The sequence below is a fragment of the Stigmatopora nigra genome, chromosome 13, assembly GCF_051989575.1.
Source record: "Stigmatopora nigra isolate UIUO_SnigA chromosome 13, RoL_Snig_1.1, whole genome shotgun sequence".
Lineage (NCBI taxonomy): Eukaryota > Metazoa > Chordata > Actinopteri > Syngnathiformes > Syngnathidae > Stigmatopora > Stigmatopora nigra.
In genome coordinates, this window is record NC_135520.1 from 7,850,829 (window position 1) to 7,871,153 (window position 20,325).

General features: G+C 41.3%; 1 protein-coding gene across 1 annotated transcript; it reads right to left on the reverse strand.

Moving 5' to 3' along the window:
* Positions 1-129: 129 nt before the first annotated feature.
* stag1a (STAG1 cohesin complex component a) lies at positions 130-18,540 on the reverse strand. Its single transcript, XM_077731472.1, has 33 exons — positions 18,360-18,540; positions 17,592-17,698; positions 8,553-8,739; positions 8,349-8,469; positions 7,924-8,070; positions 7,755-7,851; positions 7,569-7,645; positions 7,299-7,503; positions 7,069-7,220; positions 6,910-6,983; positions 6,684-6,807; positions 6,514-6,612; positions 6,365-6,444; positions 5,921-6,028; positions 5,727-5,841; positions 5,519-5,636; positions 5,317-5,420; positions 4,833-4,925; positions 4,460-4,753; positions 4,327-4,397; positions 4,066-4,234; positions 3,643-3,735; positions 3,395-3,569; positions 3,167-3,306; positions 2,886-2,987; positions 2,667-2,815; positions 2,456-2,584; positions 2,182-2,384; positions 1,935-2,103; positions 1,659-1,775; positions 1,363-1,477; positions 1,191-1,271; positions 130-965 (listed from the first exon to the last, which is right to left on the reverse strand). The coding sequence occupies exons 3-33, from the start codon at positions 8,579-8,581 to the stop codon at positions 942-944; spliced, it is 3,774 nt and encodes a 1,257-aa protein (XP_077587598.1). The 5' UTR covers positions 8,582-8,739; positions 17,592-17,698; positions 18,360-18,540; the 3' UTR covers positions 130-941.
* Positions 18,541-20,325: the final 1,785 nt, after the last annotated feature.

The following is a 20,325-nucleotide window of genomic DNA, read 5'->3' on the forward strand; positions in this document are numbered from 1 at the left end:
ATTAGACTTAAGGGATAACTTAAAGAGAGCAAAAAGTAATAGTCATGACTAACAGTTAAACATTTTCTGGACAGGAAAACCAAACCATCTTTTTTTATTTTTGGTGTAAAATGAACACAATTTACTAAATTGAGTACGCATTTTATTTTCTTAAAAACGAAGGTTGACAAAAAAAAAAAAAGCACGAGGCTTTTTAGAGCACGTTAGGGCTCCGCGCACCGTATGTGATATTTACACAAAACCCGAAGACACATTCAAATAACATACGTGATGCACAGACACCAGTCAATCACTGTCTGCAGGGAAAAAGGAGCAACAGCAATTACTGAAGCAGTGACGGGGGGAAAAGGGGGAGAGAAAGTGAAACGGAAGTAATAAGATCCAGAAGAGAATGTTTTTGTATGTAGGCCACCAATTGGCAACAAACAATTAAAATACACATTCGAGAAGAAAAATGCTGTACAAACAAACGAACACTTGATTTTAAAACTTTTCGTACTAAAGCTACAGAATTCAAAATGTCTATTTTTGTTTTTTGACATGACTTTACAAAAAACTCTTATTTGTGTGCAGAGTAACTCCGAAGTGGGAACAGTAACCCAGGAACGGTAAAGAGAGGGGAGTGATAAGAGCACATATATAGAACATGTAGAGTTGACGTCCACTCTTAGAATTGAACTGGATGGACCAAAGTGCGACAACAAGTGAAGGAAAGTACGTGGGCGGGGCTGTACAGGGTGGAACACCAGAGGAACGCTTTCTCAAACTGTCTGAGCGAGGAAGAAGTGGTGGAACACATGTCCAGAAGTGACATACTTGTACAATCCCTTCTTAGTAAAAGACTGATTGACACATTACGTAGAACACCGCTAACTGGCACTGTCTCTGTTTACTTCCTGATTAGGAGCCGCAATTCTTTTTTTCCCATAACTTTGTCCTCATCAGAACATGGGCATGCTGAACCCCTGCAAGGACACACACACAAATAATTATTATCATAACATTCCAGCAAGTAAGATTAGCCTGTGTTTTGCTCTGGGAATTTTATTTCATCAATTACCAATACATTTTTACTTCGTATACTCTGGCTATTAAAAGAATTGTACCTAAATGGATGCCCTATAATGGGTTAAGAGTCATGAATTTACTGGTTGGTGCATAAATCTCAGTGCTAGATTTGAATTACTCACCGATTCGTCCTCAATCATGGCCGCTGAGTCAAAAAAGTCTGGTCTCAGTTCTGCTCTCTCACGTCTGTTCCTCGAGGGCGGCTAGCAGAAGTTATAAACAGATCATAAAAAAAGTAAGGAAAACAATTCCATCAAAGACCGAAAGAACAAATTGAACAGGATTGTCACCGACCAGGTCGATGACCATTGTGTCTTCAAATTCCTCATTCATGTCCTCCAGTTGGCCTCGCGACGACATCATTACGTCTTCAAAGATGGGCTCAGCGTCATCTTCCATCAGCCCGCGCCTGAAATGCATTCATGATAGGTGATGATGATAATGTGGGTAAATGTGTGTTCAATGTGACAACAACTTTTGTTTGTTCAAAAAAAGACCCTTCCATAGGGCATTCAGTTAATTTTTCAGAATTTACTACAGTCATATAGAGATCTTGTGGTAAGTTTTTGTTGTTTTACAATCCAACCTACACTGTCTGCCGGACGCCCTGATTGCTGCGTGACTTGATGTAGTTCATGGCCGTCCGGTCCTTCCTATTCACCTCTTCCATTTTCTGCTGGCCGAGCCAAGACATTTGCATCTGAGGGCTGCAGAAAATGTTTTGTTCGACAAATTTGTTTAATAAATTTGCCTTTAACAGTGATGACCATCAAATACATCCTAATTGGCATGAATGGCATTGAATGCTTATGTTTCAAAGCCACTGGCGCCAATATAAATCTAATCCAGCAATGTCAAACACTCACTTGTGTACAAAGTCGTTCTCCGAGCCGGCTTCCGAATCCGGGTCGGGCATGTGTTCCGCCGGCCGGTTTTCCCGGAGGACGGTGGAGGTGAGCTGAGGTGTTTGCAGAGTGCCGGGTGTCTGTAAGGTGTCGTTGCGCATCATCCACGAGCCCTCCACGCTGCTCTCCTCTGCTTATCAGAAATGAATTAAAATCCCCAAAAGTCAAAGCATTTGAAATATAAGGAGAACCAATTGCCCAGCCTTACCCTCGATGCGCTTCTTATGGAGAGGCGGCCGTCCCTTCTTGCTGCGGACGGAGCCCGTCTTACTGCTGGAGCCTGAAGTGACCGACATGTGGTCTTCGTCGCCTCCCGTCAACAGGCTGTTCCTGTACGAGATCAGGGGCAGCCACACGTCCTCCCGCCGCTCCGACATGGACTCGGACATGAACTTTTCCAGGTACGAGTGACTGGCGAGACCAATGGCGGTTTAGTATTTATAGAGTGAAGGTTTGTTCCCAAAGGTTGGGTGTTTACTTACACTGTCTTTTTATCTTGGCGAATGAGCTTGGAGGAAAACTCGCTCAAGACCTCCAGGAAGGCCAAGTTGATGGGAGGAAACTCAGGTCCTCGAGGATTCTGGTACTTGAAGGCAAACTCGATTCCATCTCTGTTGAGTCAGGAAGACAGAATCGTTGTTGTTGGGTAACGATGACAATAACAATAATATATTCTTGATCCATTGATCTTACTTGTGCAGTGTGGCTACCGCCTCTCTGGTTTTAATCTGATCCAGGCCGAAAGTGAGAGCAAAACGACGAGCCAGCTCCTTGATTCCGCTCACATGCGAAGACGTGCGGTCTAAATTGGGGCCCTGGTCCTGTAGTAACTCATTGAAGAGCTACAAAAACATACCATGAAACGGTTTAAGTAAGTGTTTTTAAAAATGGCTACTGTACAGAATATCGGACCTGCTGCAGACTGAGGATGAGTGTCTTGGCACATAGGATCTTGTCAGTCTGTCTCGTTTTACTCAAAGTCTCCTTGATGATGTCGCCGTAGTCGTTATAATACTGAAAGAAAATAAACAAAAGACTCAGAAATTACAATACATTGACAGCATAGTTATTCTGACATGTACCACAAGTGGCTGCGAGTGGTTATGTTTAGCAATCATTTGCAGCAAGGATCTCCCAATAGAAATAGACTGGACATCTAGCACTGTCAATGTCTACCAATGAGTTAAATTTACCTTCATGTAATGTTTAAAGATGTCGGCAGCCGCTGGCATGTCGACGATATCATAAATGATGAGTTTGCAGAAAGCTGCTAGCAGGTTCCTCCTTTTGTGCAGGGCCTCAATCTTGTTGGCCTCATCTTCCTCATCACCCTCTGAAAGCCAATCAAATTCATTATGAGGATAGCTTTTGTGGATTATTATTTTTTGCTGTGTTTGTGTTTCAACTTCCCTCCCCCTCACCCATGCTCTGGTTCTCGTCGTCCTGGTCGATGAAGACGTGGTCCAGTACAAAGTTGAGCAGCTCGTTCTGCAGCGCCCCGTCAGGGTTAAAGACAAGTGGTTGGAGGCCCTCCCGGCCACCTGACGTCAGTTGGTGGCTGAAGATCATTAGCAGGTCGCAGAGGAGCATAAAGGCCTAAGCGGGAATAGACAATGTAAAGGTTTCAGAAACACTGACATGAAAAAAATTCCCTGTTTTAAAATTCTACCTGCTCTTTGACGGGCGTGTTGACGTTGGACAGGCACTGCTGGCAAACAGCAAGAAAAGACTTGACCACTCTCCTTAGGGCCAGCAAGTCATCCTATATGAATATAAAGTAGTAACATTAAAGATAACATAAACAAAAACTAACCCCCGCTTAACTAGTTTGACCAGGGAAATAGACTATCTATTTAAATCTGACTGGGAGGGATGGGAGTGAACAAGGCATTTTTTTGTATAGTTATTATAATGTAGTTCTAGTCATATATCCAGGATAGCACACATATTTGTACAGTGTGCAGTGTTCCCTCGATTATCACGACTTCATTTATCGTAAATTCACTTCCTTGCGATATTTTTTCTGCTATTAAAAATAAATACATATTAATAGTCCACATTAACCGCAATATTGGAGGGATTACTGTAGCACCTTGCTGGGCGCGCCTTCTGTAATCTTGACCAGCTGCCAGAGGATAGAGTAGTGGGAGCACTGCAGCGCCTGCACGGCTATCTGCTCCGGCATGGAGCCCAGCTCGATGCCCGCCTTCAGCAGTCGGTAACAGTTGGCGAACAGATCCCAACGCGTCAGGTCGTGAGCGCTACGTTTCGGCAAGAGGACGCCGGGGATTAAAAAAAAAAAACACTAAACATTCTGAACTCTTCTGAAACTGTCAGATGAGAGAATCCTTACTTGTGGAAGGCCGTGAGTCTTTTCAGTGTGGATAAAACGTTGTAAATGTCATCGTCGTCGGCTTCTTCGGCCTGCGAATCGACAAATACATGACAAATACAGGATAAACAAAAAAATGGTGCTGCCATCTCACCTCCTGCAGAAGTTCCTCTACGGAGTGCGCGAAGCGATCGGTCATCTCGTCAATTAGCTGCGAGCGGGCGATATCCACGCGGTTCATGATGGTGTACTCTTCGGAGCAGAGGATGCTGTAGGTCTTGCTGCACGCCTCCAGCACATCCATCTCAATGTGTTTCTCCACCACCAGCCGGATTTGTTTGAGCAGCGCGTCCAGGTGTTTTTCCATGCGCCCGGCACTGTACACGTCCAGGTCGAAGAACTGCGGGATTTGCAGCAGGTTGGCCACTTTCTCGGAGTCGGCTTGGTACTGTGGGGAAACGGTGAAAACAGCAGAGTCAGTGACTGGAGATTTTCTTGTGCTGCTGTAAGCAATGTCCGTTTTCTACCTTAGACAAGAGCATTGGCAGTGCCATAATGAAGTGTTCCGTCAGTTTGTTCTTATCGTCAATTTGGGTCTTCCGCTCCTTGGCTGTCAGCACCTGGTGAGTACAACAGAAGGAAAAAAAAAGTGAGCTGGTAAAGAAAAATCAGTAAATGGTAAATATACGTGCACCAGCCCTCACACAACAAGGAAGTAAAATATATCTCCATTGTTTTAGATCTCCAAGCACACCTCATCATAATAGCGTTAGGTGCAGTTCAAAGACTAATCTCTGAGAGGCAGCATGGTGCCACAAGGGAACACAAAAAACGGAGCACAAGGTAATTGTTCTGGATCATTTTTAAGCGACACGTGACAATTGGGCCTTTGTGATTGAGGAAGCAGTACAGCTGGGCCTACACCTCAATAATCAAAGAAAATACATACCATGCTTACCGTGCTTAAACTCAAAATGAAAATCACCGCAATTCTATTATGCTGTAACTCACCCGTTTGCCAGTGCCTCTGCCCACAGGTGGATGGGCCTCTGCCGCCTGTCGAATGGTGCACACCATTAACTCTATTAAAGCGCTCTCCTGTCTGTCGGACAGCACTGCAGAGATAGGTTGTTTGGAGAAGAGAGCAAAGGGCAATTAATTGTAAACAAAAAAAGCAAGCAACTATAGAAAAAATAGGAAATTAGGGTCTTACATTCCTCCCCTTGCACAGGCTCCTCCAATAGCAGTTCAGTCATACACTCCCAGTCTTTTAATAGCTCCTGAGAACTTTCCCACAAGGAGTCCACCAAGTAGGCTGCATGCTCGTGAAGCTACAAAAATAATGTTTTGCCATGACATTCTCTGATGTGTATATCTTAAAATGCAGTTATAGAAATAATGAAAAAACATTATGGCAATACCTCACTCTCCAGAAAGAAGAGGACCAGCATGCGAATGAGATTCCCATTGGGGCTGCTGCGACCCCTGCGCTTGGCCAGCGCCTCTTCGGCCTGCGGGTCGTGACGACTGAATAGCCTGGCGGCGGCGATGTACATGTTAAGCCAAGACTGTAAAATGGCATGTTACCATCGCATTGAAGTCAGCACAGACTCACTTTCGGTGCAGAAACTCGCCAGCGGCCAAAGCCACAGGCCTGTGGGCAGAGTAGACCAGATGGTAGACGTTTTCGCAGTCCTCATTAGAGAGTGCGTCTTCGCTGCCCCTGTAGAAACATTGCCATTCAGTCAGCAAGTGAAATTTATCAAATTAAAACTGTTAAGAAAGAGGGTAGATTGTTGAAGTTTCCTTAGTTTGAGTTTTGTAGGTTTGTTATATGCCAAATTTACTGTGTGGTTAATGTAAAAACAATACATTTTTACTAGCATTGATTAAAAGTGTGGCAAGAATGTCAATTTTCTGAAAATACTGGCTTTTATTTACATTTTTACCAGCATTACACAAGAAAAATGAACTTCTTTCAATACACTAGACAAGACTCTGTACACTGGAATGTACATTGAGGTACTAAAAAACATTAAAATTCAAGGTTACTACTTACTGAAGGATAAGAGTCACCAATCTGATCGCTTCTACAGCTACATCGTACTCCTTGTCCAATGTCATTGAAACAATACGGTCCTGTTGAAACAAAAAAAAAATAGGATCAGCAACAATGCTTCTTGTTTTTCCACTTTGTTGTGACATTACCTTGAATCGATTGGTAAAGAGCTCTAACTTGGGGAACAGGTCACGGTTGGTGTAGAGATTCTGGAGAGCTTTCAGGCACTTAAGCCGCACCTCGCCTTGCTGGAAAGCCGATAAAGCAGAAAGTGAGCAACCATGTAGCACGAATACAGCATGGTTTACCGTGAACCCACCCGGTCGTGCAGCGTCCAGCCGACGTACTTCAAGTAGCTGTCATTTAGGAAGGCGTCGCTGTACATCTTCATCCATACGCCAATCTCCTCGATACATATGGCTCGGATTTCAGCAATAGCATCTCTGGTAAGCAAGAATGGGAATTCATTGTAATGTCAACACCAAGTTGAGCCACATACGTTATGATTGAGATGAGGAAACAAAACCATAGCCATTCATTCCCACCTGTAGCGATGCACAAATATGCCTTTGAAGATAGAGTTCATCATGTTCTCGATTTCATCCTGGTTTTCTTGAAGCTGCATTAGGACAAAAAAGATTATAAATATTTTTTACTGTATTAAACACAGGTATTTGAAGCTTTTTTAAATGTTTTTTTCAGACCTCCTTCCTTTTCTGCAACAGAAGCTCCAGCTTTTCATTGGCCCGCTTGCCGACCATCTTGTTCCTCTCTGCTTCATACTGCCGCTGCGTGTTATCCTGGTGGATGCTGAGGTTGAGCGCCACATTCACCAGCGCCGTCATGAGCTTCATGGCTATGGCCGGGGCAGATAACGATGAAGAGTTAAACCTAGCCATGTGGGAATCTATAGAAAATTTGTCAGTCTACTTACCAGCCAGCGTGGACGTGTGCCTGAAGGCTCGCACCTGCGAGTCGGACAGCCCAGTGAGGAGCGAGATGACAGTGTCCATCATGTATTCGTCATAGATAATGCTGTATTGACACTGGCGGATCAGCACGCAGATGAACTCGCAAAAATTGTAGCGGAACTTCTTCCACATTGGCCCCGGCATAGTGAGTGGGTAGTCACCACTGTCCTGTGAGCCGCAAATAGGGTCGTGATTAATAAAGTCACTGACAAAGTATCTCGATCCTGACTTACCTCGTCAAACTCCTCCGTCATTTTGCGAATGATCTCGGCATTTTGCATGTTTCGGAACATCTCGATCCTGACGGTGCCTGGCGAGGGTAGAATTGGGAAGTTTTATGGATGTGGACGATGACGTTAGAGTGCACAGTTGTCAAACTCAACCTTGGCCTCCCATATAAATTGATATTAATTAATAACCTTTGCAACCGGAGCATTGAATAAAAAAGTTGATCAGGTCAAGTAGGGCCATGTCTCTGTCCTGTTTGTATGATTCGATCCACTCGTCCACCACTGACTGCATAGTTAAATCAGAAAAAAAATTCAGTTAGCCATTGCCCTTAATTGAATATTTTATCATTGGGCTCACCTGCATGGCGCTCTTTCCCAACTTGACTACTTCGAACAGCGTGATGGGTTCCGAACCGTCGCCATTGTGTTGCGCCACTCCATTGGCTCTGCCTCGCCCCCTCAAACCTTTGTCCAGTGGCACCTTGCGGGGTTTCTTATTGGCCGTCTGTATGAAGAGAAATAATCATAATCATAATGGTCAAAAATAAAAGGGGTTCCTGTTATTGCTGAGCTATATGCTAAAAATCTTCTATCATAATATGAACCAGTTTATATCACACTTGGTTTGCCACATTTTTTGTACACTGTTTAATAAGCAACCACAAAAATTAGTTCCTTCCATTCTTAACTTTGCAACCTTGTAATTCAGCACCAACATAAATTGAGGAACCCCCACTTGAGGCCTACAAAAATTCAAACACAATAAGATGTTTTTGGTTTTACCTGTGCTTGTTTCCCTGGTCTCCCTCGTTTCTTCTTGCCCTTCACCTCAGGATCCTCTATGTCCGCCATGCTTATACTGAGGGCCACTGCATCTGTGGCCCCTGACTCATTGGATGAGTCCCTGGTGATGTCAAATGAGTTTCTTTGTGAGAGTGTTTTTCCACTAGTACAAAGAACAAGTCAGATTGTAAGAGAGTTACTCACTGGAGCACAGAAAGCTCTGAGGTAATCATCCCTGCAGTTTCGGGGTGGCGATGAGGCGTCCGAATTTTGCGTCTCTCAGGTCTCAAGTCACGATGAGGTTCGGATGGGGGGTAAGAGTCGGAGGGGTGGGAGGGGGTAGAAAGGCTCCAGGACGGATTGCGCTCTGGCTCTTAACTATCTTCTTTATCTGTAAGGGTGGGTAAACAAAAAAGGGGTAAATGATTATGAATTACATTTAAGTCATTTTAAAGATATAAGTACCATTCAAGGAATGGTACAGGTATAATGATGAAAACAGGGTGAAGATGACACCAACTGGCTACTTTGGAAACTACAGAATGAAATTATTATAAACTATGAATGGATTACGTTGGGGAAATGTTTGTTCAATCTTAAAAGGGAAAAATAATAACATATGGCTTAACCACATTTTCTAAAAAGTCAAATATTCAGATACCATGAAGTAGGAAACATATTCTTATTACATGTGAGCACAAAGCCGGTGCAGTATCAACGTACAACCACTATAGGCAGTATAATCCACAAAGTCTATCAACCCCAGTCTGTCTCTGTCTCTCAACTACATAATCAGGGAGGTTAATTGGGGTAAAGTGACTTTAGAAAATTCCAAAATGCTAATTAGACCTCCTGGAGTATTTCAAATGCCATTCAACTTGCTTATGATACTTAGGGTGTGTAGTTTTTACCCTGGAGTATGTGTGAGTGTATGCACATGTGCATGAAAGTAGACGTGGGCAACAGTAGGGGGCAGGCTAAGAGAGTGTGTATTTAAATACTGCCTCTCACATTGTGTTGCTATGGAGGCAATGGAAAGTGCAAAGGGCTTTAGTGGTTCTGATTGATGTGTTAAAAAAAAGAAATATGAACTGATATTTAAAAAAAAAATGAAAAAAAATTGATGCAAAAAGAAGTGAAATTGTTTTGTAAATACAACTTTACTAATATACTAAGTTGACAAGACTTACCATTTTGATGGTCAGTGTTTTCCTATTTACAATTCGCTTTCTGTTTATCAAGATTGGAATTTGTTATGGCAAACAATTTTGGTGTGCTTCTGTGTCTGTTGACATGCATATGCAAAATACAAATACTATAGTATTGCTTGGTGAGACTGGCACTTTTAAATAAAGAGGGGAGTTCTAAAAAAATTACCCTGAATTTATAAAATAACATTAAAGCTATCAAAACAGTGGAAAGGTTGTTGATCTGTATTCTTAGTTTCACTTTTGTAAGTTATTGTGTGGTCAATGTAGATAAATGAATTAAAAAGTCAATTTTTAGAGCAACCTTGGCACTTTGCAGCATCAAAGCCCCTCAGTAAAGTATTTACAGCAATTTAAGATAGCACCGCTTGCTGAATGGTTTAAGATGACAATAACCCTCAATCCATATTCAAATGAGTTCAAAACCCTCATTCAACTGACAAAGCCCAATTTCAAACTGTCAGGCTTCCAATTAAGATGCAAACCCAAAGTCTCCCAGACTATTTGTTTTCATTTGATAACAAGACTTTTCATGTGAACAAATTTTAGTCGTTTTCACAGCTGAAGAGGAAGAGGGAATGTGTCTACATTTGTGCATGGCGGATGTTTAAACCTCTTCTCTTTCACATGCAGTAACATTGAGAAAAATTGGCACTGAGACATTAAAAGCACAACTGAAGTGTGTGAATGCTCTAATGCCCTATGCAGGCTAACACTGGACCTACAGGCAACAATAAGTCCACCTTTTTCAATTAAAATAAGTATGTTAAATTTGAGGACCAGTGCGATCCTAGTATACACTTGCCAAATCTGATTGTGTGATGGCTCTGTGATATCAGGCTGAGAATCTAAAAGCTGCACACAAAATGTGTTGCCTAAAATGAATCTGATGAGAAATCAATAAATTTATGTCCAGCGCGTGCCACTGTTGCGGCCATAAACGTGAAACCTTCTCTCAGCATATGGTTGTGTGGTTAGATTTGACTCTGCCATCCATGTAACGCAAGAACAAAAATCATAAATCTCAGCCAAGAATACAACAGAATTATCCAAATCTGCAAGAACTGTCTTGAGTGTGTGCATGTGTGAGTGAGTGTGTGTGTGTGAGTGTGTGTGTGTGTGTGTGTGTGTGTGTGTGTGTGTGTGTGTGTGTGTGTGTGTGTGTGTGTGTGTGTACAAGACAAAGAGAGAGCAGCGCCTCCAAGGAAGCACTTAACATGCACAGCGTTTTCTCTGGGAGGCAGGCCCTCGTTGCCATGGTGACCGGCGCAGATCATAAGCCAGGGGCTGAGGGTTCGTTTGATTGGGTGGGATGTGGGGACGGGAGGGACCAATTTGACAAAAGGGAGGGCTCGAAGGGCAGATTATATCGTACCGTCACAAAAATAAATAATATAAAAACAACAGTCCCCTTCAGTTTTATTGTGAATTATAAAAACATGCCTTGACAATACAAGTCAGCCCGCTGAGTAAACAAGTGCATAGTGTTTTGTTTGGTTGAGTTAGAACTTGAAAGGCCTTAATGGCATCACCAACTCACACAATATAACATAATAACATCCCCAGCACACAGAACAAAATTAAGTAAGAGCCAAAAAGTGTAACTGGGTGTTGTTAGTGCTTTAGAAATGGCACCATGCCAATGTGATTACTGCTGGACTTGTCTGTATTGTTCTGTTTTTAAAATAATAATGTTCTTCGTTCACACCCACAGGGGGAAAAAAGCCTCCTGGAGGTGGCCTCTACTTGATTGTAAAATGCCCCACATTAAGCATATAGTCTAATAATAAACCATTATTTAAATCTCGACATGTGCATTTTCTGCTGTTTAGTACAATTGTTTAGTCACACAACCAGTTTGCGTTTTTGCCACTTTTTTGTATTCTTTAATTTCAAACTTTGCCCCCACTGGGAGGCATTTTCTAGGCTTGAACCCCAGCAAGTCGACCTCCTTGCCTTGTCCACAGCATTATTCCATATAGGGAGATTTACAGGGTCAGTCGCACTTCAACAATAATAGCAGCGTTTAATGACTTTGAGCTTAAATTGTCCCCTTAATGCCCCCTGGAAAGCACCCCTCCCACCCTGCATTACAAATAACAGCCATAAAAACTACATTTCCATGAGGAAAACCTCACCTGCAGCCCTTTCTGACCCTGTCAAAATTCCAAACTGCTAACTGTAAAATTGTGGTCCAGTGGCAACTTAACTGTTAATAAATTAGTTGACACTTGAGAGTTTAATGAGTGGTGACTGCAATAAAATTACACCGCACACCATCTGTGAGGTCGATGCTGGCCAATATTTCACAATGTCAAGAACAAGTGTTTTTCATAAGGAATGTCTTGACATAGCGTTGCGAGCAATGGTGTGGGCCACTCGACACTAATGAATGTTAATACAATTAGTTAAAGTATTTGGTGAAACCATATGCCCAAGGAAAAGGTATTTGATGAGGAAGTTGTTCTAAATAGAAACAGGAATTACTCTACAGAGCATATTATCCCAAAAGCTTGTGTTGGAGCAAAGAGAAAAGTGCATGGCTAACATCATTGGCATTGACAACCAATAGTCAGAGCAAGCAAGACATTTTCTACACACAAAAATAATCAATCATTCCTCCTTGTTTACACTTCGAAAACTCTCTTAAGGCAAAACATGTATTCCAATGACACGCAATTCAGTTATTATACTAAACTCACACTGCACAGATCTACAAAGTAATATTACCCCTTGTCCCACTTTGGGATGATTAATTTTTACACCTGCGTACGTCAGCTGATTCCATTATTCCATTGCAAATGTCGAAACAAATGTTAAAAGATGTCAGAGTGACACTTGAACGCAGGATTCATCTTATTATAAGGTCGGTTTCCATGGCAACGCACCTAGCACAGAACTCCAATGAGGTGGACCCCCAGGCCTCCCCCTACCTTTGACTGTCACTAGCATTAGTTTGGTGGTGTGAATTTCCTTAAATGGCTCTCAGCTGTTTCACGGCGATAAAACCAGACTTTGCTGTCTGGGCTGCTGGGACATATGGATTTAAATAGAAACAGTGAACATGAGTCTCGGTTGGCCTGTTTGGCCTGAGGCAAAGTCACATGACAGTAAATTCAGCTGGTCGATGGTTTCAGGGTCTCAAACAAACATGACCACCATTGAAAATATGTTAAGAGCATGTGTAAATAACACATAGTGATGCATACAAGCTCTGGGTTAGAAGTCAAAACATAGCAACCTTTATGTCACAACTGCACAATTATGCACAAAGGACAGTTATAAAATGTCTCGTTCTGTGTTCTAACAATGCCAACTGTGGTAGCCTATTACAAAGAGTGAATATACAATATCTGAAAATCTGCTTGTGATATGTAACAGTTTATAATAGAAGTACGAGAGTAAAATAAATGATGCATCCCCACATGGACTTCTTGGTCGTTATTATTTGACATGATGATTCATCTCCCAATAAAAAAAACTATCTCTCGGCTTGGCTGAAACTGTGAGGCCAAGGCTAGCCGCCTTTGGTTTTCCAACAGATTAACTTGAGAAATACTCATCGCTTGAACTATCCGAGTTAGGAACGCCATATGCCATTTTATTTTGCCTTGTAGCCCAAAAATGATAAACCTGCAGCCTTCTGGGGCGGTCTGATACCATACGGCTGGTTATAGCTGGCGTCAAAATTCATCCCAAAGCACCAGCGAAAACGACTGAGTATTTTCTAGGGTTTAAGAATCAATTCTGCGATATATCAGGACATTGCATCGCATAATTTTTGTATCAAATCAAAATCCATCTGCAACACAAAGCATGTCCATTTTTGGTGGAAATCAACGATATAGTGCCTGCACTTTCACTCAGTTTTGAGCTATTATTATTTTTTTAATAACTTGTTTTCATGTTGAGAATCTTGCATTTAAGCAGATTTGGACTAAAGTAGGTTTGCACTAATGTAGGTCCACACAAAAAAAAACAGAGAAATTACTTCCAAGTCAAACAATATAAAAAATCTTACTATTCCAGAACACTTTGCAGCACAAATGCTAAAAATCCACCATTACAGACGCATAATCCAGAATGGCCATTTTAAATTACCATCATGAATGTTAACAGGGTTATTTCCTGCAGAGCTTTATTAGCCTGGCAGGCCGCCAGGCTTTTTTTGTCCATTGCCTTCAATTGATGTTTTTAAAATAAATGTTCTTTTATTAGATACCAGAACACATACTCTTTGGATATTATACATACACTATAAGTAGGCCTGAATAATATTTCTGGCACTTAAACAAAAACAGGACTCGACTCATTGTTTTGACCAGTTTACAAAAATGCCATTGCCATAAAAAGAAAGACTCCAAATGAAACCTTCATCACCTTTTTCATATTTTAAAGCATCCCCTTAAGTCACATTTTCCCCTTGACAGCACACCGGTTTATGTTTTATTGCACTAGCATCAATCACGCCCCATGCTTGCTGCTGGATCACCTACGCTCACACTTATTTGCTTTTTCTGACTAAAGGAAAGCAGCAGCTGATTCGCACACCGTGCCGATCTGCAAAATCCATCAGTAGGACGGACAGAGGAGAATAAAATCACAGAGGAGGCAAAATGGGAATGTAAGCATTTGTCATGTAAAAATGACAGTAAAGCATGTAACTTAAGCACTGTGATTAAAGCGCTGGACTGAACCCAAAGCCCATAAGTCTGAATACATTTATGTAATTGTGCTGGTGTGAGAGGTTTAACAGAGAAATATTTCCAATTATAGTTCATGGACATCCATGAATAACAAATCAGAAATTTTACACAGTATCCTCAATAAAAAAAATTAAAAAGTGACCTGTTCAGTAAGGTTTCATAGTAGGGTTAGTGTCGGTTTAAGAGAGTAATATAATCTAAATATTCTCTGATTGGTGGAAAATGTCAAGAACAAAACAGGGGATTTTTTAAAAGGGCTGAGCAGTGTAAAATGTAATTACAAGATTCAATTTCTGTAAGATTTTTGCCAATTAACTGTGACGAATCACTGGGTCATACATAGAAAGCAGTGACAAATTAAAAAGTAGTATATAAAGACCAAGCCAAAACTATCTTGAGTTCCCTCTTGTCTTATTCATTAACGGGTTGGATCTCCTCAGTATATTGTAATGCTAATTATAGCAAAGCAGCATATACAAGGAGCACTCTAACTAAACCTAAAAAGATGCAACCCTGTCTTTGGTGGGCTTGACATTTATGCGCTGTATAAATGTAACAGGCTGTAAAATAACTCATTCACTACCAGTGATGTCAATAAACAATCCATTTCAACTCATTGAATGCCATTGACAGCAATACACATCCAATTCCTTAATTAGAAGAGTAAGCACTAAGCAGTGATGATGCAATATGATGCTTCATTTGGTGTTAACTGGAGCAAAGATGACACCCGTCCTTTTCCCCTCTTATTATGCTTTTTTTTTCTAAAATTAACTTCTTTGGCTATACAGTATCTCAGTGCGGCGGGGGCAGGGATTTCATTTTTCTGTGGAGATCGTGTCACTTTGTACAATTCACACAGCATCCTTCCTCCCCCTCCTCTTCCAGACTTTGTGTGTAGCCAAAAGAATGAGCGTACAGTAGTTTGTGGCAGTAGCAGATGGCTGTGTGACTATGTGTGTGTGTATGTTTGCACTATGAGTGTGTCAGATTGCTGATCTCCTGTGTGACATAGTCCTAATCTGGTTAAAGCAGGCCTCGCAAGTGTCTTTTCAGCGAATGGGTTTTTCTCTCAATGCGTGCCCAGATTGTAAGAAAATAACTCCTGATGCCTTGGCAGGGCTCCAAGGACGAAAACAGGTTCTGCGTCAGAGCACAAAAAGGTGCAGACTGTTCCACGTGCGTACTTTTGACAGATGTCGGCTGATTTTAAAACAGTGCTCTGGGGAGGCGGCGCGTACATGCAAATGTCTGCGGCGACCAGAAAGACCAGGTGACGACAAATAGTGTTGACATTTAAACAAGACTGCTGTTTCAGGCAGGATTAACTGTGGTTCGATAACAGCAACAAAAAGCATGACCACTATGTTGTAATATAAAAATCATTAAATCACTATACTGACAGAGAGCTGATTACACGGGTATGATAAAAGAGCATTTGAATATTGACAGTAGCTACTGACTTCATATTGTGCAATGGAAATTTTGTTCAAAGTACGGCTGGACAATCTAGGAAATATTTTTAAAATATAACCCACTATCGTTACTTTTCAGAATTTTAATGAACTTGTTTATTTCAATGTCTATGTCATTAACTTACAATAAAATAATCAGTAACTTATTTAGTAATAAAGATATCAAAAAACAGGCCTCCATACTGAACCAACCAACTCTTTGCACTAATGCTCAGAACTTCCTTTGCGTTTTAGGGTCGCAACTGGAGACAACAGGTAAACACATCAATATTGAAGTGAAACCAATACAAATATAGCATCAACTCAGACACGGTGCTCAAATGCAGTCGTTCAAACTGCCGAGAGCCACCTGACCTGATTTAATAGCATTCTAAAGCAAGAGCTGCTCGCCTAGCTTAGGCCCCCCAAAAAAAAAAATGGTCAAGCGACACAAAATTACTGATGATTTTGTTGTTTTTCTCAAGTGCAGCGCATTGTGTCAATGTAAATAAAATTAAGACAAAAAGCTATAGAATCTGATTCAGTTCCTCTAGATGGGACCAATGCTTCATTCTGATGTGTATTAAAATCTAAAATTATGTGCAAAGGATACACAACGTAGTAATTGCACAGATGGAATAATTGAGCCGATTCCAGCCTAACATAAGTGTCGAAACAGACCAATGTTTTTTTCTTTTTTCAGGGCTGACACCTACTATTAGTGTTCACTTACTAATTACATTTTTAGAGCCAATAGTCACATACTGTAAAACTGAAAATATGTGTCAACATTTAGAACAATACAAACTCCCAACACGATGATGTCACATAAAATCTACATTCAAGTTTTATTGAATCAAAATGAGTCATTTGGAACACTGATTTAAATCCAGCCAAAATGACTGCCTATGTCATAAACAACAAAATCACCAGTAAACAAGATGGAGCTTCATATTGACGATCCAAAAACTGTGACACATATATTACGTCAACAATGAGCCACTAATTGCTTGAGAGCGGCAATCACCTCCCCAATGCCTGTGGAACAGGAATGACATAGTAAAAGAAAACACTGACGTTGCCAATTTCAAATACAAGTTCAACACACGGTGGCCACACACACACAAAAAAAAAAAAAATATATATATAGGACCAACATAAAGACAATCATTTCTTCCACTAAAAAGGGTTCTAATTTGGGGTGTTTGCAAGATGCAGTTTTAAAGTAGTGATAAATTACCGGGAACAGCTTTTTTGTCAACAAGTAGCATCCAATTGCCTAAGTCAATTATTAGTGTGTGCAATGAAGTTGATGCAAAGCTTTTAGTTAAAACCTGGAACTTGTCATAGTAAAGACAATCAAATGTATGTAAAAGTTGCCCACAATGATTGGACATAACTATTGCAGTACAATAGTTATGTCCAAAGATGAAATTCTTTCAAAATTTGTTTTTGGGGAAAAATATAGTAAATGTTGTTTTGGATGCTGCTTTCATTTAAGTTACTACAATTCAAACATGATTCAAGTTTTATTTTTTTCCTGAGGAAAAAACAAAACCATGCCAGAGGGTGCTAGAACTCTTCCCAGTGAAAGTGGATTGGACGTCTAGCGCTGTCAACGGTATTGAAAGATGAGAATTTGCAGCTAAATGAATAACAATTCATCAATTATATAATACTCATCATCATCAATAGTAATGTGATTAACATTTCTGTTGAGCAAGTACATGAACACATTTTGCATTGCATTGCACAATACCTTTTGGCATATGACACTTTGGAGTGCGTCATAGCTCAACATCTCATCTTATCGGCTAACTTGCATGCATACAGACTGTAAACAAAGCAGTTATGTAACCATGAACACACACTGACCCACTCTCATCAGTCAATCTAGGTCGGGTGATCAGGATTCAGAGCCCCCTGTCATCAAGGCTAGTTGGTTGGTGGATTCTCTGGATCATCCAAGACCAAATACAAACCTGTTTGGCGGGAAGATAGACAACAATATTGGGGGGGAGACAGGTGAACAAATGGGCATCTTAATATGCGTTCTGGAAGGAGGATGTAAAAACAAAACTTTGATGGAAGGAGAAAGCTAATATTAAGCGGCTAATTAGAATCGCGATCGTGATGTCAAATTTTAACAGGTATACGCCCCCTAATTCATAACACAACGCGGACATTCCAAGGCACCATATTACGCATCTGTGCAAAATAAAGTGAACAGCACACGGGGGTAAAACTCCAAGGCGGTGTACGCTGGTTGCAAAAACAGCGGAAATGGCACATAAGACGTCAAGCTGCGTGGCAGCTAGTGTTTGTTGACAACCCCAGCGACAGGTGGACAATGGTGGAGGCGGAGGAGAGCCACCTTCGAGAGCGTTCCACCCGCGACATTTTTGGGTTTTGGAGGGAGCCTAGTTAGCTGGCTAGGCTAGAATAGCTGTGGCTGGGGTAAAGGCAACATCAGATTGCGTTAGCCACTTGTATAGCGCCCTTCCCCCTCCCCACCAACAACCTAGCAGCACGGCAACCTTCCCTTTTTCCAGCGAGTCCACCATCTTGAATCTGTGCGCCGTCTTCCTCCCCCACCCCCTTTTTCGCCTGACAAAAAAACAGGACAAAACAGCGGGTACTCACCTTTAACGAGCATCCCCGGGTTAAGCTTCTCCTCCCGCAGCAATGAATCGATCCCCTTTTTATTATTTGGCGTTATTTTATATTGGGGAATTGGCCCGTGCGAGCGGAAGGTTGCCTCGTAGAGAAGAGCAGCAATCCTAAACCGCCATCTGGTGGTATTTTCCTCTCTGCGGTGCAGCGGGTGCTGCGCAGGCTCACGCCGGGACGCGACTGCCCCCTGGCGGACACTCCGCGCCAGGCGACCGCTGCGCTTCTGCGCGTGCACGCTGGAGGCTCTCGCCCCCCACTCACTTCTCCACAAATTGTATTTTCTAATTAGTATTTTCATACCAGTCATCAAGCAGTGTATAATCCCTTTACCTTGAACATAAAAATAATTTAATCAGGTTGTTAAAATGAATAGCACAATTAAATGACATCAGTTATTTTATCCATAGTACAATCTAATTGTTTTTATCTCATACATTCTTGCTCTCACTACAACATATAATTTTATTCCTTTAATACTTAAACTATTTTTTAAAAAACTTTAATGATGGAGTTTTAAAATAGTCACTTGCCCTGCACTGTTAAGAAAAACAGCTAATATAATTGTCCCAAAGGGGAAAATAGATTAAAAAGCAACATACATACTGTATTAATTATTTTTTTCCATATAGCTCATATCATATCTTAGATTAGAGAATACAATTTCTGGAGAAGTTATATGGGTTAACTGATGCGGGTCACTTTCTGTTGAATTTGGAGAATTTCTGGGTCACCTCTTTTTTATTTTTGGCCACTTTCTGTTGATATTGTAGTGTTTCACACAGACTAACATGGGTCAATATTTGTTTTTGGGGCATCGTATCTTCAATCACATTTAAATGTGCAGAATCATCTCACATTTCATCGTATCATTTTGTACTGTAACTGAACATATCAGGTCATATTGTATCTCCTATCGTATCACATTGTACCATAACGATTCATATCTTAACATTTTATCTTATTGTATCACACCGTCTTAAATATAATGATCTTTGTTAAGGCGGAATGCTTGACACAGCTTTTGCATCAGTGCTCATTAAATGGTGCAAGTGTGTGTGTATGTACTTCTAACAGACACCGCGGTGTCCACGCAATCCCACGAATAATCGGAGAAAACATCAGCATTGCAGTATTTCAGTATAAACTCCACATTTTGATTTTTTTCTAGTTACAAAAGAGTTTTTTTTCTGAAATAAAACCAATAAAATAGTTTTTCTTTGACTTTCTCACATGCAGCATTATGTGAATAACCAAGGCCCATCCATTACACTGTGCTTTATGCCAAGGCTGTAACCATGGCAACATAAGCATCAGCTTTTTCCAGGCCGTGATCACAGCTTCTCACTCCCAAAGTCGATAACGGCGCAGATAAGCATCTCATCCGCGGACAAAATAGGCCGCGCTGGAGGACAAGTAATGCGTAATATGGAACCTTTAAACGCTTTACTGGTCTAAAATCCATGTTTTTCCCATCCAATTAGCACAAAAGCTTTTGATTTTCTTGCACGTCATGTTAACTTGTTGGCGGCCACAGAAGGTCAATCCATTTGCTAAAACATGATTGTACTCTGCCCTTTACTTTTTCTTTTTCCCCACCGCTTGTATTTTACAATACGTAATGGTGGACCTAGTGGACCGTAACCTCCCTCGCCATTTAGAAACGGTGACGCGAGGCTCCAGTGTGATTCTGCTTGAAATGTTTGTTCAGCTTCGGTTCTGCCCTCGTAAACCAGTGACGGAGGAGTCAGACGGGGGAGTCGTGTTTCGCTGTACGGCTCCGGCGAGGCTCCTAAGGTCAAAAGTATGTGAGGGTGAAAATTGGTCCATGTTGGGCCAATTGAAATTAGGGCTTATTTTCGCCATGAGGCCACTTGTGGGCTCATGTTTTAATGGTGATTGTTGCTGTTATAATACCCTGAGCGCAATATTTAATATA